Genomic DNA, 22,970 nt, shown 5'->3' on the forward strand with positions numbered 1-22,970 from the left:
GATTGCTGATATTGACAGATTTTATCTTTACAATATTTAGCCATATGTTGCCCAGCCTGGAATATACTGGAACATTTTTTAATTTTTTTTATTTCAGGAAAACCACTGTAATTACAACAATCAACATTAATATCACTGTTTACTTGACCGACAGTCTACAGATTAGACTAGATGACAAGAGTCACACATAGCAATGCATGTTCTCCTCAAACTGCCACGTAAATGCCTTTCTCTATAAGCTTAAAAAAAAGAGTTGGGTCGTCATTGTGTGCTTGCAGATGCCAGGTAATGTCAGAATGTATCACAGAATATATCACAGAAAGATAATGGTTCCCTATAATGGAGCAGAATAGAAGGTACTTATCCTGCTGGGTTGTATCTAGGTGATAATGGCGATATCCACATCTTGTCAACTTTGAGGCAACCTGCTGTAGCAAACCTAGTGAACAGTACATCAGGCTTGAACATGGTTTATAACACCTCCATGCAGGATTGACACAGTAGCCTCGGTGGCTGAAGCCATAGTGAACATTTATACTTATGCACTTATGTGTCTGTGTGACTCTGCAAATGTTAATGGCACTCTGTGTGTACTTCAAACAATGTTGATTCAAATTGAGGGGATCATGTTGGAGTTGGAGCTGATAAATCTTGAAGAAAATTACATCAATGCGGAAACGGTAGAAGACAGTGGAGGAGATGGTGTGTGCGGCCTCTGTAGTGATCCAGGCCCAAGGACGATGAGTTCTGTGTCTGTCTGCTCACTGAGGGACATATGAGACAATGCTGACCAATTGCAGCTGTTACAGTTCACATAGGCCAACATCTAGTTAGGATGTGCATGTCAGGCTCAGGTGTAGCGTTTGCAGCTATTGTGTTCATCCAGCACAAAAGTATATATTAGCCTTTATATTCCCACTTGTTTTGACAGATTGTAACAATTTCTGACATTTCTGTTTCGATGAACTATGTTCAGACGGGATAATGCATCAGTTTTACCATGAAGCAGCAAATGTGAATAACCTGGCAATATGCTCACCTGACGACCAATCACTGATTGAGTACCGCTGTGTGAGGTACTTTGTGATTTTGGTTCTGAAAGCTATAGGTTTACAATAATACTAATAATATAAGTCCTGTGTTATTAATGGAATTTCTCATCCAACCTCATTACAAAAAATATCTTGCATAATTCTGTGATGACATCATAAATATGCAAATTAGCACATAATGTAACCTTTCAGCTTCTTTCCAGCACAACTCTAAGAACAGACAAGTGGGAAATGGCTTACTCTGGATGTCTTCCCTCCATTACTCAATGTTATGGCCTCATCACATTATAGGATGTGATTATTAACTTTGCGGGAACTAAGACATTTAACCTCCACTTGTCTCCTCTGGACACTTGACTTCAGTTTGCTAATCTGTCATTCGACCGTCATGAAATGCTTGACAGAGACTGCGAGGAGAAGAAAAGCCTTTTTCTTGATATTGGTTTGTTATTGCCTCTGAGAGGATCCCCCTGTCCGGTTCCTTTTGGTCAAGTCAGTGGAATTTGTACCGTTATCTGGAAAGACAAAAAGAAAAGTTTGGTTCGGTGGCAGAAAGCTTGTTAATGCTTGAAGATTGTTGCTGTATGATATATTAAGTTGGTCTACAACCGCAATGGCCGGCAGACAGAAGCACAGTACAGCTTTCTGTAGTTGTACCGGGGTGACTCGGGCTGTAGCTGTAGGAGATGATAGATGAGCACAGATCTTCCAGACTAATAATGCAGATTAATATCTGAAGTGAAGTACCACTTCTGCCCCCCTCAAGAAGCAGTGGAGCCCTGGAGAGCTGGCTCATAATTCAAATTTACAGGACAGAATAAGTTAACAAACTTGTGTCTTCTCAAAGTAGTTATCTCATCAAACTAAACTCACTGCCTCCATGTTATGTAAAAACCTATTTGAACTTATGTAACAGGGAGAAGTTAGTGACCCACAGAATCTGCAAAAGGGAGAGCAACTTAAGAAAGACGTTTCATGTCGAGGGCTGATATAAGAGAGGATTATTGATGATTCATCGGAATTTGTGCGCTTTTTTGTGTCACCTGGGCTTTGGCATAACACTCGGGGTGAAAGCAGTTAACTTATTTTTATAACTGGCAGCATTTTAATAATTAACTAAGATTCATGTAAATTTTACTCCTTGATCAATAACATTGAAGGACAGATGCATTGTTGTTATCACAACCTGTTCTGACCCACTACAGTTCATGGCAAATAGGAAGAAAACCACTCTGTTGGCATAGCAACACCTTTCGATGTCGTAATAATGTATGATGACACTGTTCCTCTTTTTTTTTCTTTTTTTTGTTTGCCAAAACTCATGTCAACTACCAAGAACCTGGCATTATGAAGACAAATTATTTAAGTACATTATGCATATTGACTTTCTGAAAACCAACAATTGTAAGTGTACCTTGAGAAACTAAAATTAGATCTAAAGTTACAAAAGTTTTTTATAATTTTGCCCAACACTTTCCTCGTTTCTGCCCGACAGCGATCGTCCCTCAGCCAAACCGCAGTGGGAAATGCTCCCTTGAATTAAAGGCCACAGAGTATTGAATATCAATATAGTAAATGAAAACGATACCTTGATTGTCCTTCTGATTTTATTTTAGAATCCCCTTTGCTGTGATTCTTGTTGTGGTTGAATTTTCTACTTCTGTTCTCAGCTTGACAAATCCTGTTTTATATCATTTATATCGTTCTTAGACACACGCTTCTTATTGTTGCGGCACTGTCTCTATAACAGTGTGATGAAACACAAACACCATTTTTTCCCCAGCTGCTCTCGTGTTTGTTCACAACAGAACTGACAGGGTCAAATAAATGCACCTTTAATTTAGTGAAGTGTAACTGAAGACCCACTCATGCATCCTCCTCTGCGTCCCCCGCAGTGACCCCCGGTGCCTCTTTTCCTTCTTGTAAACCGCATTAATATATATCGACCTCGTATATCTCGTTCCTGTTCCTTTAGATCTCTGCTGAGAAGTGGATGCAAGACAATGTAGAGGAAAAAGCTGTTTAAAAGCACAGAATCAATCATTTCCTGGCTTTATAATTCCCGGTGTCCAAGATTGCCTTTATTTCCTGACTGTTCTGTGAAGCCGACTGACGACCACAGAGGCCATTGAGGTTTTGACCTTCATGGTTCACTGATAACTATGTCGTCGTATGCAGATGGGTCAGTAAAGGAATCTGAAAATAAAGAGAGGAAAGAGATGGACGATTACCTCTTGGAACTGTTTACCTGCATGTTGCTCTGTTCGTCTCAGCAATTTTTTTCTCTTTGGTCAGGTCATCGCTAGTGTTCCATTCATAAGGAGAAACCTGCTGCACTGTAGAATGTGGCTGTATTAGTCAATCTAGACATAACACGCAATCCCCCCGCCACAAAATTACATGCAATTTCAATCGTCTATTATTTTTCATTGTTGACAACAGACCTACAATGCTTATCAATATCTTGCTCATCTGAGGAGCAGAGACCAAAAATTGCTTGTTTGAATCTTAAACTAATGTTACATAGTGACATCTACCTTTTGTGTCCACGCTCCTTCATTCTCTCCTCCACCTCTTTCTTCTTCTCAACTCGGCTGGGTGTCGCCACTTGATCAAGTAAAGGTGCCGTGTAGAGTAATGTAATTTGATTTAAAAATACATATAATGAAAAAATTGTTATACCTGCCAGACATCATTATGTAAGCTGTGCCACTGTGAGCATGTAAGCGGCCTGACAATTGTATTATCATTTCCATGTACGAACGCTACTGCTTCCTTTTGTCAACTTTTGGTTTCAACAAATTCAATCATGCCGGATGTTCCATATGCTGTTCATTTTAGTCCATTGCTGAAGGGGGTCACCAAACTGGTTCTGCACTCCGGCACTACTCTCTCTCCTAGCATGTTGAGATACTGTCTCTTTATTGTAACATATGTTCTTTTAACATTGGAGTTTGTGTCAATTTGTCAAAACGGAAATAAAGACATTATGTATTTCAGAATATTGTGCTGCACCAAACCTGTAGCAAATATTGCAGATAAAGTTGGTCCTCATTTTAATAAAAGTGATAACCTTGACCTAAAATCACAACAACAATGTTTTTGACTTTTTATTACACATTGAGCGCCTTAGTGCCAATTGTTGGAGGCCTGCCTGGCGGCATGTAGCATGGATGCTCTCTCTCTCAGAGGGACAAAACGGAAATGACAAGGCAATCGCCATTCTCTTAGTGTTGCTATGGTAGCAGAGGCCCGGCTGTTTTTCCCAAGGTTAATGGGATGACACCTGGAACTCAAAGCACCATATTGAGAGAAACATGTGCCTGCTTTACTTAAAACAAGTAGATAAAAGAGAGCGGTGTCCTGTCACACAGAAGTCGGCCCTGAGCAGGTCGGATTAACAGACCTAAAGCACGTCACAGGCATTAGTCTTTCTGGCAGAGACGATAAATCGGTCACTGAAGGAATGATTTAATTTTTGCAACGTCTTCTCATCAGACTCAGCTGCCTCTGATAAAAACATAATAACAGGTTTAGGGATGTTGAAAAAGCCAGATGTACTTTATTTTCTAACAATCTTATGGTCCATCAATTTACAAATTGGTAATCTAAATGAGAACACAGAATTTCGACAAGTCAGGGAGTAAATGTCGTATGGACACTGCAGTATCGAACCTGCTTGAATCCGTCTCTGTATATTTAGTTCTGTGGCTGTGTGCTTGTTTTGCTGCTGCCACATCTTCCGTATTGACCTGATGCCTACAATATTAATATTAATGTGTAAACACATTGTTTATGCACATGCAAATGTAACATTGTGTGAATCGTTCAAGGACACCACACTACACCAATGAGCCCCTTTTCACTCAACTCCCTCAATTTGAATGTGTCCCCTCTGACTGTTGACCAGATGGATCAGTGTATTACTTTTTAACATCAAAGTCCTGTGATGTTTCCATCTGAATCCTTTCATGAGGGAAGTGAGATACATTCCAGAACTACGGCAGCTGTACAGGGTTTCAACTAAATAACAAACAAGTAACAGCAACAGTTTATGATGCAGACCACTAAATACATTTAAAAAGAGATGTAAAACAAAGTACTCACACAGCTAAGGTTCATCTTTCCATCCCACAATTGGTCTCAAAATTCAAATAAGTATATCAGAGCCCACCACAGGAAGCTTGTAGCCTAATTATCCATAATGTCATAGTAGAATGACATTTTGTTGCAGATTATTCAGTCATTTTACTGCTATGGAGGAAAATTAATTTCCTCTGCAGCAGTGTTTAAATTCTAATAAATGTTGTGATATTCCTGGAAGGCACGGAGCTTGGTGGAAGGATGAGGCTTGGGTCAGTGAGGAACCTCTACTGATCAGGATTTTGTTTTTCACTTTCTTTAAATCTGCACCGTTGAGTGTTTTTATCTATTTTTGTTGATCTCTCAGAGAATGATTTATGGATCCTGATGGGAAAATCAAGCTTTTACATAGCTAATATCAATGAGCCTGATTTATTTATGTTTTTAATTTGACTGTTGGGCCTGTTTTTAATTTGAGTGTTGGGTGGAGGCATGCAGCCTTCTGAATGCCATTCTAGTTGACATTGCAAAAGTTCCCACCGTCAAAAACAAGTATTTTTTACTAAATATGACTTTATCTGGGAGCCATTTTTACAATTTCCGTCCCTTTATAGGCTTCTGCTACGCTACATCACCTAATGTAACTGAGAGTTGTTGTTATATTTATTAGTGTTTGCAATTTGAAGCAGCTTGATTGAATTTAAGGGCTCTACTGGGCCTTGGCGGAGCTCTTCAGAGTGCCATTCTAGTTCAGACATAAAATATTTTTTGTGTTTCAGCAGTAGTGCCCATGTTCATCCAATAAAATGATAACAAATATCCAGTTTGTAAACTACCAGGGTCAATTTATTCGAATGCCACAAAATAAACTGAAAGTGTCTAATCTAACAAAAAAAAATCAAAGTAAGCACACCACAGATATTGAGCCAACACAAGTTTTTGCCTGTAGATTCCACGGTGCAATCGGTAGCACCAGTGTTATCACAAATCTATTACCCGGAGGAGACCTTTTCACACACTGGCCTCCCCACTGTAAGGTGAGCTGTATCCTCACTGTACCTCCTTCATATTTATCCATCGCAATCTTGTAAAACCGTCCGTGTCCTGCATGAATGACCTGGTCGCTCCCATAAAGAGGTCACTAGAATAAAATAAATCTTTTACAGCCATTTGCAGAATGATCTGGCATGTAATGTTGTAGAAAACCCCGGCTTCTTTTACATTTGTTCACCTCGTCCTTATAGAGCGGCAGGGCTGATGCGGGAAAGGCACAACCACAAGGATTACAGTCATTCTGATGGATGGCAATGGGACAGATTAATCGGCTGCTGTGCAACCCGCACTTATCTGATTTAACTGCTGCTCCTCCCTTTCTTCATTCTTAAAAGGCGGAATTATCTCTCCAGCAGCAAATGAGATGTAATGTGTTTTTGAATAGAAAATTAGCCAAAAGATAACCCTCTTCTACAGTTACCCTGAATAGAAGGTGACCTGTGTAGCTCTTGAGTGGCTTCGGCTCATTATGTCACGTGTCTCTGAAGTGACAAAATGACATTTGTTCGGTTGATGACATATGCGTCCCAGCTCTCGTGATGCACAGGCCAGCCAGTTATCAGGAGCCGTTTATTTTGTAACTTCCTTTCATGCTCGGAGTGAACATCTAATCTGTCTGCACACGGCTGGAATAATGAGTCTGTTGTTGTTCTGAGATATGTCACTCAGGTTTAGCAGGCTTCTCCCCTTTTCTTGTTTTTTTGTTGTGTGAGGATGAAAATTGTTTGATCGCAGCCTGAGTGCACAGACTTTATTTGCTTTTTGTAAATAACCTTACCCGTATCAGGATGAGTCAAAGTCTTTGTTCCTGTGCTCGTTGGTAAGATAGAGCTGAAGCAGCAAGAGAGCTGCCGGTGCCCTGGCCATCCCCGCTGTCCGCAGCAGAGATTTTGATCCTCGCCGCTGTCGCCAGATCGCTTGCGCTTAAGGAAGTTGTCGATAGTTTGTCCGGATTTTCAGATTGTTTGGGGTCGATGTCTGTCTATCTTGGTGTGAGAAGTATTTGCTGAAAAGATTTTATTGCACTTAACATAACGAGCTGTTCATTTGCCCGCACTCCGCTCCGCTCAGTGGGTACAGGGCGGGGATAAGACTTAGGGTGAAAGAGAGTTTAGAATCGTGACTCTTAAAGACAGAAAAACCTTGTGGGCGAATCTTGCACCGAGCAGAAGTAAAATTAGGTACATAGTTAAAAACACACACTTTTAGTACATTCGGTTAAAATATAAATACAAGGTTTTTTCATATACATTTTTAAGACTTTTGTGTTTTACAACAATTCACTCGAGAAGAGAACGGGAAAAGGGGAAGAAAGTATAGATTGAAATTGCCCACTGGAGAACAGGGATAGTTCTGTGTCTGGAATTTGTATATTGTTGGGAGCTTACATAGTACTCTTACTTTATTGGTTAGGGAACTGGTAAATGTTTCAAGCAACTGCAAGCATTTACTTCAGACAGCTCTGCCTAAGAATATATATTTTCTGCCAGCCCAAATGGGATGGGAGTGAGGCATGATCAAGTGTACAGTTGCCTCCAGTTTGTACTACATATTTCAACAATATTTCCCAGAAGTGTATATATGTACATCTTACCTGAGTTTTACTTTTGGTTTGAGCTTCAGTATGAAACATTTGAGAGGAATTGTGTACAACTGGGTATTACATGGGAACAAGAGCTGCTTGTGAGGCAAGTGATATAGGTTCACATCCTCAGGCTGGTTTATCCTGGATTTCATTTGGCAAATAATAATATAGATTCTTTTAATGTTCAGGAAATTTTGAAATGTGATATGATAGTTCTGTTATTTAGTGAGAAAGTGAACTTAAGCCTATGGATCCAGATGTCTTTATAATTATTTTTCAACTTTTCAGTTCCAACATGCGTAGTTGTTCTTGCAATATTGGCTGATGTACACTGATAATGATATCAAATAGTGTTTGGCAATATGGTGTTCTGGCTGTAAAACTCCAGATTTAAGCTAGAACTTTATTTTACCGCTATTTTCATAACTGAACTATGCAACACTGACTTCTTTTCTCTGAACCCCTGCTTTGGGCTTCAGTCAAGGTAGCCGAGGTCTCAAATCAAGAAGCTACTTTAGTTCCCTATCTCTCAAAGTCATTATGTCTTCATGTTAATTATTTGGTTCTCACATATTGATTGAGGTTTTAATTCTCAGCAGGGTTAGCCTTGGAAGCAGGATGTTTATACGACTGGGGGTGATTGGATGCAGTGTTAGAATCAAAAATATAATTTTAGCTTTAACCTTTAATAAAATTATCATCAGTCTCAATAACCACAAATCAAACGGAAAAGCAGTGAATTGATTTTTCCTTCTACATTAAGGCTTAACAGATCATTTTGTACACAAAGCTCTTTCTATTTGAGTATGGCAAACCCACGCTTTATAGAAATCCCTTATGTGCAAGCAGCTTTCTCCTGCCTTATAGTATTAGTATTGCATTCATAATAGGCTCTGTTCCAGGGCATGCAATATTGGAGTTGTTCTGGTACAGACATATTGGTAAGTCTAAAGCCATGACTGACTAATTTAATCCTGCTTGCTAATGCAGTCATTAGTCAGAAATGCAGTTCATATCCATTCCAATGTTTGCCTGCAATCCAGAACTGATAAATCCATAATCTTTCAGGTGGTGTAAAGAAGACAATTGATGTTAATTTAAGTCCCTTCACAAAATGGAGGGAATTTCCTGGTATACTCTTTTCCTATTTTAGGGGCCTATTCAGTGGAGAGATGGATGAAACAAATACTCTTTATATGTCTGCATGCCCCACAGCCATGTTTATGATTGTGCTCTGGTTGACGCGGAAAAACATTTCAAAATAATCCTGATTCAGGCTGTCTTTTTCTCCGAGGCACGAGGGCGCCCAGTGTCTTTGGCTGCAAGGTGTTTATACATAGCAAGACATAAAGCCATGGTTGATCCCGGGGTGTTGTCATGAAGAGGAGTTCACATATCTTTTCATGAGCCAGTAGCAAAGTTGCCCTATATCTGCGGGGAATTGGATCATAAATATTGTGTTAACCTAGAAAAGTTAAATTCCATGCATGCTTCCTTGTTCCCCTGATCCCTCAGCTTTTGTTGTTGCATTGGCCCATTGTACCCGAGAAGAGATCAAGGGGACCCCTGTCGGTTGTGAATTATTCCTTTGTAGAAGCGCTACTGTTGGGGATAGAGGATTAAAAGAGCAGACAGTGGATGGGGATTCTACAGGAAGTTGGTTTGAAGCACACACTGTGCATGAATTGTTTAAAGTGGACTATTTTCTATTGAATTGCGTAGCTGGTGTATTTATTTAGCTATTTAAACACAGATGTATTTATTCTGTGTCGATTCTCAATATTAGGTGTAGCGCTGCAGGAATATACCTTTTTTGGATATTTCATATATGAGCATTACCACTGAATGATGAATTTCCATTGTCTTTACATGCTTTCCAGGTGCTTTGGTGCTTAGAGGGCCCTGCAGCCGAATTAATATGAAAGACATTGTCCTCACACTATCAGTTTCCATTATATGCATATAGAAACCTCCCTTCTGCTACAACTGCTACAGTCATGTTGTCAGTATTTTCAGTTCAGTTTGCGTAACAGTTACTATAGGTGATTTGGGGTTCTTGGTCTACATTTTTTATAGACTCTTGTGTCTTCTGTTTCTGCAGGAAACCATGGACCTCGACGCTGGGAAGCCTCATATCCAGAATGTGCTGCGAAAAACCAATCGCCTGTGGACATTGCAGATGAACAAGCTCTGGTTTCAGAAGAGTATCAGGAGCTGGTGTTCGACAAATTCAGCACTGAGTCCTCCAACCAGACCACCATGAAAAACACTGGAAAGACAGGTGTGCATCAATTTGTTTTCTTTAGTCGCTCGAACTTTATAGTAATGTATTATTATAAGTGATAGTATTGTTGAGCATTTTTGCAGTGGAGTTTAGAGTGCTCCACAGCTGACATATAAGCTGATTATATTATGAGACAGTAGAAATGATAAAACAGAATTGAATGGGTCTGTATACTTAAACAAATTATTTAAAAATGTATAACAAAATAGATAAATACAAAGTGAATGGGTCTGTAGATTCAATTTAAATCACAGTACCCAACTAATTTAATTACATAGGTCACAAAAATCTCAAGTTCCAATTTCTTTGTGGGGTAGTGATTTATTGTTTATATTAAGTTTCACCAGGATGTGTAGGATGCGACACAACTGTTAAGTTCATGGTCTTTCTCTTTAACTCATATTATCTCTGGTTGTTTGTGACCATTATAGGCCGTGTTGCAGAATTAAAGGATCTTACTGGATTTTTGTATCAATCAGTTAAGGTCCCTTTTGATTTCCAGGTATTAAATTCACATACTTAAAAAACATTTTTTTTTATCCATAAACAGATTTAAATATCAAGAGAGTTTACCACTCTGCAATACATATCACTTTATGATAAATATAAGTATTATCCAACCAACCCTTGTTTAACTCAAACTAGTGGTTTTCATAAATCCTCTATTATTTCCCTTCATTGTGCACTGCTCTCACTTTCTCTCTCTGTACACATTCTGCTTGCCTTGGTTACAGAAACATTGTGAAGCTGACTTGATTACTTCAAACTATTGCCACATTGTTTTTACAATCAGAAAATCCATGGGCTATTGGTGCAAAACCCTGACCTCAATTGATCTCCCCTGCTTTTTGTGCGGTTTCTCTCAGAGTAGTGTTATCTTTTGCATATGATCATAATGAGAGTGGTTAGCCTCCATGACAACCAAGGCCACTGGGACAACGGCGCAACGCTTCATCTGCTTATTTACAAAGATGGAAAACAACACGGCTGGCTGTAATTTTGGGCACATGCTGTAGAGAGGGAATTGTAGATTGTTAAACACTGTGGAAATCGGGAAAGTGGAACCACATCACCACACATATTTATCATGCAAAGGCCCTTTAGAATAGGCCAGCAGAAAATTATTTTCATGACTTTCAGAAATCCATTCAATATCCTCTGGTCCTAAACCAGCATTTTTATTTTGGTTTGTTATAAAATAGTTTGTTACTTCTCCTGTTATCTTTGGAATTTCAATTAGATGACCAGAGGAAAATATATTACATTACAAAGATAAAATTTATGTTTGAATATAATGTGTGTTCCTGACTTGTCATCACATTTAAAGTGGTTGGATGGATGGAGGGTTTGATTGATTGATTGATTTGCTGCTGCTCTTCATACGGAAGAGCAGCAGCCGAAGTTGAGAACAGGTCAAAAGCAGTGAACAAACTTTCGCTCAACCTTTATTTCTAATGTTGCTTTTGATTCACTTCACACTTAAAATGTGGCTACACCTGTCTGAGGATGCTTCTCTTTAAGACAGTGTTGGTTATTGATTGGAACAGGAATTCGTCCTTCATGTTCTTGGAAAAGAATTTCAAAGTTTTGAATGCTAGACGCTCTTCTCCAAATGACTCTTTGAAATCGACTTCTGTTTTCCCCAATCACGACTTTAAAATCCTTGACATGTTTTGCAGCAAGGTCACCCTCCCCTGTCATGCACCCTCCTGGGCAGCCTTTGTTTTTGAATAGTTGTTACGACTGCATGGATGACGTCAAACAAGATTAATTTTATGCAAGCCTTTTGTTGTCATTGTGCGGTCGTCAATGCACCGTGGCCCTTAGGAGCTGAGAATAAGTCCTAGTGACACAGCATCAGTTTTTTTTTTTTTTTAATTCAGCATAAAGAAACTCAACCATGAAATACCTCTTCAAGTTTGGCTGACATACTTCACACATTATGTTCTTATTTGCCCATCTCTGCGGTTTAATGGGCTTTTCTCGAGGGGTTGGAGCCTTTTAGCTTGATGCCTGATCATCTGTCAAGAGGAGTCACATTATGTCAGTTAAATCATTTCACTTTTTCCACTTCATCATTGTAAACAATGCAATGCGAGACACCAACATGCCACACTGTGAACTTTCACAAACCTTGGTATAAAAAAAGGCTGACAGAAATGGAGGGACTCTATTTTATTCACCGCTTCAGTGTTCTCAGCTCTGCTGCTGACTGTCGAAAATCGTCGAAACTACATTTCAGCCACACACTGGTTCACCCTCCTCTATTATATCTGAGAGCAGTGGCCATGCAGGAGAGACGCCCTGTGGTGCGGTATGATTTTATTACTTAACTATGAACAGGAAACACTTTTTATCGCTCTGGCTGTCTTGCAGAGTGGAACCTTTTTTACATCGCAAATGAAGAGCAAAGGGATTATGCTGCGAGTCTTGGAGATAAAACCTAGATCGTGGAAGCTGTTGTGGGAGTTCAGCATGGGACATCCATCCTTTAGGGGAACTGGACTTTTAGGTTAAATGTGAGGAAAATTAATCTCTATTATTGTAGTTCTAACAAAACACCAAATGCTAGTTAGAAACAGTTGTGGAAGATATCAAAGTTGGAACATGCGCTTCATATCTCTTTAATCTTGATCCAATATAGTTCCCCAACTACATTTCACCATGCCAGTCAGTATTAATTGCGGTTAGAGTTAAAAATCTCCAAAGTTGGTCTCTCTTGGGTCACACCTTACCGCTTCGGACAATGGGGGGCTTTTGCTTTGACACCCTTTCTGTCTGGAAGATCTCAAGATGAAATGAAAGCCTTTATTCTATTGTACAAGATAATACAACGGAATTCAGAACCTCATTCTTATAACTGTCAATTATTAAGCCCAATGGTTTTTTTTTGCGTCGGGAATGACTCGGCGCTCACTAAATTCATTCGAAATGACTGTACTTTAACCTCATTCTCGGAATTTTGATTCGCAGATTGGATTTTATGCCGGGGAGAAAATGGCTTGTGCTTCATGTTCTCGGATGTTTTACAAATAAAATCCAATTTTCAAGAATTCAATCTATTCTTTTGAAAGAATCCAAGAAAATTGCAAATTTCAAAAGTTTGCAAAAGTCAAGGCGCTCAAATCCTTCGCAGACGGGCTTTAACTTCACACTATTTAAAAGTCAATGTTGTAATTAAGAACTGAGTGAACAGATCTTAAAAGTTCATTGTGATTGATAATGCAATGGTCCCGTGCGACTCAACCCGCTCTGAGATCGAGCTGATTGGCCGCCATTCAGGCTGCATTCCTTAGTAAAACATTCTTCATACAATTTCAAACAACTCAAATTCATGAGGAATCGGAGGACCCCAAGAGACGTTTGCATTGATCAAGGATTTACTTTCACACACACTCCCCTTCTTTCACAGGCTGTGATTCAAGGTCTTTTTGGCTAAGCTTCTAATTCCTGCTCTGCTGTTGGAGGGTTCAAACACACCCAGGGCTGCATTTCTAATGAGACTCCCAGGGCCAGCCAGCATACTCTATCCTTGACTTTTCCTTGTGCTTAACACAGGATTACACTACATCAATAACAGCAATGTTTGAGACTCATTACCATCTCTGTAAATGTTTTTGCATGTTTGCAAGCGAGTTTTCTCAATTATCCTCATGTGATGGCTAGGCCTTTCCAACGTGGACTGATTTTCACTTTGACCTGATGCTCTCAGTCTTGGAAATCTCCTGCATCTAAGACCTTTTCCTTCAAGCTGTGGGACATCAGCTTAAGCGGCACTGGCACGTTAATACTGCTGGCAGATTCTTTCTTGCCTCACGACAGGGGCTCAGCTCATCCTCATCACACAAGGTTCTGCTCTCCTCAGATCTCCTCGTCTCTTCCCTCGGTTTTCCCTGGATCTCACACTCGTTTCATTTTATTTTTTTGCTGTCCTGTTCTCTCTGCTATCTGTGAAGAGGAGATCTGGTTTCCCTTGCCTTGATTTCATCCATTTTCTCAGCCTGTTAATCATGTCGCCCCGTGTTTACTGACATTCTGTGTTTGCTTGTACATTCTCATCCTCTCGCTTTGTGATATGATTAAAATTGGGCTGTCCTTCTCCAGAGACGCCAACTAAATCTCCCCATAACAGCGGGGATCAGCCGACAGAGCACCGGGTCTAATCTGGCTAATGATGTCAAACGTTGACGTGGCAGAGGGCTACACATACATTAACATGTAACCTCGGCCAGGGTATCAGAATTATGATGATCTTACAATAATTTTTCAGATGTCATGGGAAACTAAAACAGCTCAAATTCAATCCATGAACTTGTGTACATTTATGAATTATATTTTTTTTAGGGGAAACAGACAATCTGAAGTTTTAAAGTGAATCCAATTGCTTTTGGCACAGGAAAAAATTCACCAACAGAAGATTAATGACATCATCTACAATGATTTTCTAAAAGTCTGAGTCTGTTTAAAAACTCTCAGAGGCCGTTGCATAATGTCATTAGTGCATGGTGAGAAATGAGTGTGGCTCAACCAAAGCAACAAAAGAAAAATCTTCACATCATCTCTAGATGAACTAATTGGGCCACATTGCACTGAGTAGCCTTAATAGCGTATGAATAATAAAAGCTAGTATTTGCAGAATATCAACTAATAAACCTAATGTTTAAACTAAATAGCTGATTCTGATATGATCACAAGCTTCAAGTGTTAAATACAAAGTTGACGTATCCTCACAAAGACAAGTCATCTTACGTTTTTAACTGATATGGCGATGTCAAGGCTTAAAACATTTTGGTCAGAGTTCAGTTTTGCTGAATTCTCTGCACATCTCTCACATTTTCTCAAACTATGGAGACACGTTGCTAATACTTAATGTCCTAAATCTCTGGCTTCTTATAGGCAAGGAATATTAGAAGAAAGAAAACACAGATTGAATACTAACTATCAACTGTACGTGAATAACCTGACTGAAATATCAAATTCACAAGTAAAGTGGCATTGGTGAAATCATTTTTGCAATTCTTAATATTCAGGTTTAGTTTTAAGACCAAAACTGTGGGCATTGGTATTCAGAGAAGGTTCTCACAAAAATAAAATACTTCCCCAGCAAATGTTTAATGATGGAGACCTGAGGCTATATAAGCAAGTGATTTTGAGGTGACATATCATTTGAAAGTCTGTGAAATTGCACAATTTAATGGTATATTTACGTCAGAGTCAAAAAAGGGCCAGATAATGCGATACCATATTAATATTCACATAAAGACTTGAATTTCATTTGCACATAAAGATTTTAAAGTTCATCTGTACATATTAATAAAACTCAGTTAAAGTTAATATTACAATGCATTCATCATGTATTAATAAATGGTAGTGACAAGATGTAAAAATGCAACAAAACTGTCAGAATCTCATCTTTTTCTGCCCCAGCATATTATTTATACATTTTCAGCAGGGTGGAAACTGGTTATGCTCCTGCATAAGAGAAAATGTAAAAATGCCTTCTATTATGCAGTCAAAAGCAATGTCATTACAGCCCCGCAAGAAGCTAGCAAAGCAGGTGAATGCCATTATATCTTCCTAGTGAACCGTGCAACAAGTTAAAGAGAGAATGGCTGTGTCTGAAGCTGTTCACCACAGCATCCCACAGTCAACTGATGGGACGTGAAGGCCACAGGAGGAGGCTGGCAGGTGCTCTCTCTGAAGGGGACATCAGTGGCATCGTTGTGATTGTGCCCACCACGGACTTTGTATCCAGCGATGAAACGATTCCCCCGCATAGAGGATCTTAAAGGAGCAAACTGAGTCAGACTGTGGGTCGCCAGGTAGCACAATACAGGTCGGCAATGTTCACTTCCCCCCAAAGTCCTGGTCATTTGCGATTTTACAGCTTCTTGGCTCCTTTTTAAATCGCCTCTTAATGAAAGGATAAAAGCACATTAATTAGTCCGTGTTCAAGGCAGCTTAATTAAAATCCAATATTTGTCAACAAAAGAAAAGGAAATGTGGAGTTTACACGGTTCACACATACATCTTGTATTTAAAAAGACCGGAACTGCTGTGTCGTCTATGTCAAGTTTTTGATTGCATCATTGATGTTTCTAATAAGCCCAGAGGGACAAATATCCCAGGGTGCAACAGCGACTAATAAACAGATTAAACCATGTATGGAGAAATTGTAATGACATTTTTACTATAGACAATATTGAGATGATGTTTGAGATAGCAAACTCATCTCAGTAACTGGATAAATAGGAGCGTCAAAAAATTAAAATGTCTTTTTTTTTATTTTTTATAATTGAGCTGTCATTGCAAAATTAGATGAGAATTTAGATAATGAGAATTAAGTTCTGATGTCGAGATAATGGGCGTAGAGGAAAACAATGAGCCACAACCGCTCTGGGTTTCAGTAGAGTCAGTGCTCTGACAACTAATCTCCATTTTGCTGCAGTTGCATGAATACACTTAATTTTCCATCTTTTTCTGAGTGCATCTTTCTCTTTTTATCTATTTTGTATTCCTCTTTGTCTCCAGTTGCCGTGCTCCTGAAGGATGACTACTTCGTAAGAGGCGCTGGACTGCCAGGCCGCTTTAAGGCTGAGAAGATGGAGTTTCACTGGGGCCAGAGTAATGGATCATCAGGCTCTGAGCACAGCCTCGGTGGCAGGAGGTTCCCTGTAGAGGTAAAACATACTGTTGCTACACTACATTTTGACAAACGTGCAATGTGTGTTCCTCAGGGTCGATGCTGAATGAAGTAGAGTTGTCAAGTCCCTGTAGTCAGTAGACAGATGAGTTTTTATAGACAAGGTGACATCTCCTGAACTATGAGGTGAACAGATACAGTATATAATGGGAAATTGTCATTTGCATAAAGCCTTGGAAGATGGAATATGCAACAACAGATGCCTACAAACTAGAAACCTATGTTATTTATTTTGTTGACCTGTGTATTTAAACTATCCAAAATGTTTCCAACAATGTTAAAACACAGCTAAATGTATTCAAGGTATTGGGACATTTCATGTTGGTCGCCTTTTAATCATATCAACTTTACACGTGGCTGTGTCCGTGTCTGCTACAACTTCAGGGGTAGAAGAGGGCGAGGGGAAAAAAAAAATTCTGATCAGTTAGCCAGTCTGCTGTTTTTTTGATTCCACTGTCTTAATTGGTCACTCATAATGGACCAAGATCATTCATTACTATTTGCATGAATTAAACTTTACTACATTCCCTCATTTGTCTCATTGGCACCTGAGGCGCATCAGGTAGAAATTCATCAGCAAAGATGTTGAGGACAACAGCTCCCCTGATCCCAAGCTGCTTCTCGATGTCCACACATTAGGTATTTAGTTATCCTTTTGATCCAGTGACCCCTCGTAGATGAAGTTACATATATTAAGTTTAATGCTAAAATGAAATTTAAGACACTTTACATTCTAGAATTGAATTCTGGCATAGACTCAATAGTGCTTGAAACATTCTGTGGGTATTTTAGTCTTCACAGGTTTCGTAATGTCAGAGAGTCGATGCAGAACTGAGGGGGCCCATTAATGCTTCTGAAATCCAGTTTCAGCTCCTCTCAGGGAGGATGAGGGCTGAAGATTGTCAGAGAAAACAAAATGTACTTTGGTCATTAGCTATTTTTAGGTAAACTCCAGCTTTCAAAGGATGCTGAACGATGATGCGTAGAGACTGCAGATAATACAGACCCGAAAGAGTGGGAAGTGTAGACACCAGTGTTTTAACACGATCTTGCGAGTGCCTTTATGAAAGTGAAATACCATATTCCCAGCATGCCCCATTAAAACCTCCAGACTGGAGGTTTTCAAGAACCACAATTTGTAATAGAAAATAATATACATATTGCATTTATTTGGATCCTGTAGCGAGGCTATAACATCAATGAAGGCTGCCTGAAAAGCTGCGGGGAAAAAAGTTTTGTTATAGAATTTAAATGAAATGAACAGTGAAGCATAAGTTTGTTCTTTTCTCGCCCTTGAATTTAAATAAAATGTTGGGCTCATGATCGCAATGGCAAAACACAAACAACAGGCAGGAAAAACTAAAGGAGAACAGAGAGTGCAAGTAATAAAAGAAAAGCTGGAACGGACATTGCCGACTCTTGGGGCACAGATCTAAAGAGTATTAACTCTGACTGAAACCTTTTGGTTTTATTTATTCTGTCTGGTGGATTAAAGCATAAATCCCACTCTTTGTATGTGGTGTAGAGAATTCTTATTAGTGCCTTTCAATTTTTTTTTTTTTTTATCATTTACAATACCATTTCCATTAACTATCTAAAATGAATATGTGAACGTGTCATATTATTACATACTTTTGAGGCTTTATACAAAGACGTTGTCTCCTTCTCTATTGTCATGTAATAAGCGTAAACACAACAGTGTAAGAATTGGTTGTCAACGTGTGTCTCCGTCCTATCTCCAGGCGCACAGCTCGAGTCCTCGTCGTCTGTTTCTTTGCCTTGTTCTCTGGAGCCCTCACTGCAGGCTTTTTAATGCTGAATGGCTGAGTAATTAGATTTATTTTTTTGCCACATCGTTTTGTGTTCAGCGTAGTGTTAAAGGGCACCGGATTATATACAGCCTTTATAAAGCTGCTATGCATATGGCTCCTTTGATGGTGCGCTTCTAAATAAGACGATGGAATTCACTTTAATGACCAATTTGAGCAGCTGTTAGAAAAAAGCTGAGCTAGAACAAGTAAACTGTGCCCTCCAGATGCATCGTTTATAGATGAGATGTATATGGCAGATTTGCAGCTTAGCGTGTCTTTGTGTAAAGAATTCGTTTTTTTTGCTTGGACCTCTCTATGATTCTAAAGCTAATGTGCTTGAAACATAGAAGGATCATGCTTTTTTATTACAAAAAAATAGAACATCATGATACGAAACATCTCTGGCTGTTTGTACATGGGAACATGCTGATTTTAAATACATAATAAAATTACCCCAATTCCCAAAAACCTTAAGGGGAAAATGGAATGACACCAAGGTCCAACAGTCCTTTTATAAAACCACATTCAAATTCACTATAGATCCAGATTATGAATTAGACTGCACACACTCCTAAATGTCAGTTCTCTAAACATGTCAGATTTTTTTTCATCAAGCTCAATAAACTATTCTCTGAGAAATCAAATGTTGGTAAAACATCTACTACCCCCCACCCCAATGTTTTAAGTGGAAAAAAAAACCTGGCTCTACCTTCTGTTAAAAAATCAACAGCACAGAGGGGGAGGTCGGCTTTTTTTTAATAATCCTCTTTTATCAATAAGCCAGCCTACATGTATCAAACATGGTGCATTATTTCACACTGTAGCCTAGAGGGTGAAACAGTGAAATGAAATGATGAATGATCTTACGGGGAACGCGGTTATGTTGGCTCCAGCCTTTGGCCATTTAACTGCTCCCTGCTGTAAGATGTGGCATTTGAATTTTTCATATTTATACCTTGACAGGATTTGATGTATTTGAGATTATATTTCATCTGACACCAGGCGTGCAGCAAACCTCTCCGTGTTTCTAAATATTTGTGCACCACGCACCCACTGATCTTTTCCAGCTTTTGTTCTGTTGTGTATATGTTTTTGTTCTTGGAGAGTTAACCAGCCTGACCTTGAAGGTTGAGCTCCGGGGCTTGTTTGTCTCTTAAACAGAGACTGTTTTTTTCCCAATCTGTTGTCTAATGGTCTCCCCTGCAAATGAGTCACAGTCAGCCCTGAGTCGCATACACCGCGCTGCATAAAGCATTTAACTCCGAAGCGTTGATCCCACCTGCGCTGAAGGAGAAAACACAGATAAATACATATTCACTATAGTTTGCCGTGCCGTGCTATGGAACAGCTCTGCATGTGTAACACGGTAGGGGATGTAAAAGAAGAAAAACAGCAATGGCGTGCTCGGCCTGTAGCTCCTGACATGACATTAATCTAACAACGGTCTTTTTCGTGGGAGTAAAGAGGGGGAATCAATGGATGGACCACCTGTTCGCTCAAACAGCACAATGAAAAATGAAGCAGTGAATTTTTTCCTGCCTCGGGGCCCCATAGGGAGATCTTTTCTAATAATATATGAGGGTGTCACCAAGGTTAGATTAATTATACATGAATTACAAATCATACCTGGGAAGGGAACGCGTTTGCACACGTTGCAGCAGATGCATGAAGTGATGGAGTGAGTGTACTGAGCGTGCAGTACATTTCAGAGCAGCCCCAGAAGCACTGGAAGTGTATTTGCATCAGAGAGTTGAGTTTACAGCGAGGGTCAAGACATGGAGATGATGCGCTGTGGAAAGCCTGTTACACTGAACTTTAACAGAAGCCCTTGCAGACACACAAACCAACGGCAAATGAGGAAAACATATTTACTGGTTTAACAACGCGCATACACTGTAAATTGAAAAACACAGTCGTCAGCCTTGCCTCTCATAAGGCATTAACTAAATGTGCTGTTAATACAAGAAATACAGCCGCACATTGAAAATACCACTCAAACACACTGAGGGTACAGACAAACGCGTCTGAAAAACAGAAAATAAAACATGAAAACTAATGAACACCTCTGGCTGAGCGAGTCGAGGTTTGTGGAGCATGGAATTACTGAAGTCAGGGGTGGGAATGGCTATATGCAATCATATCTGAAGAGTGATGTTTGTTTATGATGTGTAACTCGCAACAGCCGTCGTAGCACCAGTAACATATGGACACAATCAGCGTTAATGTATATTTACCAGCTATTTGTTTAGTTCCACTCAGCTGTTGAACGACTGTATTATCAGATGTGTGCAAGAATTAGGTTAATGTGAAAAGGAAACGTAAAGCAGATTCACATGCAGACATTGGGCTGTGCTGCTGTCATTGGAAATAACAACTTGAAGGGCACTTGGAGTTTGAATACCTCTGCCAAGGCTAAAAAGTTCCTGTATTTCAGATTAGCCCTGAAATTGAATTAGTTCTTCAATGGATAATGCTCTAACCCTCCAGAATTTCTTGGAAGTAATTTTTTGAAAAACAAACGGAAAAACTAATATAACTCAAAACTAAAATGGTACCTAGTAGAGTCTATTCCTCCACCAAGGCCCAAAAGTTTCCTTATTTAAATTTACTAGATCCACATTTTTATTTTGATCTGCAGCAAGCTGCACCCACTCAGGATTTTTTTTTTTTCATCATTGTGCCTGAATTATTTAACAAAATCAACTACAATGTTGAAAGAACCCTCATCTTGCGAGGTTAAAAAAAGTGAAAAAAGAAAAACCCTTGATCTGGATCCCCGCTAAACTTCTCCCATAACCCATGTTGCCTTCTTCCACCAACATTCATGGAAATCTGTTCAGTAGTGTTTGTGTAATGCTGCTAACTAACAGACCAACAGATCTCTATCTACTGACCCATAATCCTCCGCTCCATTCCGGTAATATGTGAAGCACCAAGTTTCATGTGACACCCACTGTGTCCCACCCCAAGAAGATTAATTCTTCTTGAAATGAATTTTGCAGGTTGTTCAAATGGAAGAATCGAGGTGGATGGTAATGTGAGTGAGATAATCATCACGTGTAACAGACGGGTTTGCCTGTTAAACAAGAGGCACTGTGGTAGCACAGTGGTACAGAATATAGAAAGAAAATAGGGGCAAATTTGTGCTACTGGGATAAGAAAATCTAAGACCTGCACACACAATCTTATTTTGTGTAGTCTTCTTGTCTCGCCCCGGTATCTTGTTGTCTGGGGAAATCATGCCAAACATGACTTTGTTTTTTTCACCTGTTTGTGCTTAAATGGGACTTGGGAATGCAGAGCAGTTTTCTGCACTCATGTTTGCACTCACTCTGCGCCTGAAACTGAGGAGAGGAGAGCTATAGACTGAATTCAGTCAAAACAGCGGCTCGATAGATGTGGATTTGATGGGCTTTATGCTCTGTAGAGAAAACTGGAGGTAAATTCTAAAGCTCAAAAAATGTTTTGTTGACTTTAAGCTTCCACCCGCTCCCTCTGGTCTTTTGCAAGCTGCCATTAATTACAGGTACTTATCATTTTCAAACTTATCTTCACACATTGTGCCGTAGAACAGTGCTGTTAACAGTTTAAAAAAAAAACTCAAACCCTGGTTAAAATCGACTGCTTTCAGCCTCATCCGTGGAGGACCTTTACCCCAAACGAGGGGTTTCTACATCACATCTCAATAACATCCTGTGAAATGAAGCCTGCGATCGAGTGATTCAAATGGCTTTTGGCAACATTTGTGTTTTATTGGCTGCTTTGTACGTGTTAAGTGATAATTGAACATTTGTTTGATAATCCCGTTTTCCAATGTGTGGTGTTAACAAGAGCGGGTCACATGAGCCAATCCTAGTGAGTAAATGAAGCCTTAGGGGGGGCAGCTTAATTGGGTAATGCAGTTAATAACATCTGAAGGGTGATGAATGGCCAGTGCTCTTTCTTGCTGAGATCTCAGACAACAAATTAGCTTCATTAAAGTCTGCAGTTAAAGGACCTCTGAAGGAAGCTGATTAGCTCAAATGAACTGGATTGAGTCACTCTGTACCTGGTTCAGGCCCGTGGTAAACATTAATGGATCCATGGTTATTCATGAACTTATTTACTTTCAATATTTACATCTGTTGTCAGCCCAGCCGACTGGACTGGTGGGGGGGGTCTCGTAATTTTCCTTTGAAAGAGAAAAAAGGATTTTAATTAAATCAACATCTAGGACCTTTTTGTTATTGCCAATTAACTTGTTTCATTGACAAGAAAGGCTTTTTCGATTTAAAGAGGCGCACGACAGTGAGATGATGGACGGCTCCAATTTCTACTTTTCGAATAATTTACAGATTTTTATCAGCACTATATGTGTCTGCTATGAACCGAAAGAACAAACGAAAATCACATATATAAT

At 39.5% G+C, this 22,970-nt stretch overlaps 1 protein-coding gene across 1 annotated transcript in view; it reads left to right on the forward strand.

The window, feature by feature from the left end:
- The window catches only part of ca16b (carbonic anhydrase XVI b), a 99,992-nt gene that overhangs the window by 44,649 nt on the left and 32,373 nt on the right, over positions 1–22,970 (forward strand). Inside the window, exons 3-4 of the mRNA XM_062402833.1 lie at positions 9,875–10,054; positions 16,589–16,737. Of these exons, the coding sequence (XP_062258817.1) occupies positions 9,875–10,054; positions 16,589–16,737 (329 nt within the window). The remainder of the gene's footprint in view (positions 1–9,874; positions 10,055–16,588; positions 16,738–22,970) is intronic.

The sequence above is a fragment of the Platichthys flesus genome, chromosome 2, assembly GCF_949316205.1.
Source record: "Platichthys flesus chromosome 2, fPlaFle2.1, whole genome shotgun sequence".
Lineage (NCBI taxonomy): Eukaryota > Metazoa > Chordata > Actinopteri > Pleuronectiformes > Pleuronectidae > Platichthys > Platichthys flesus.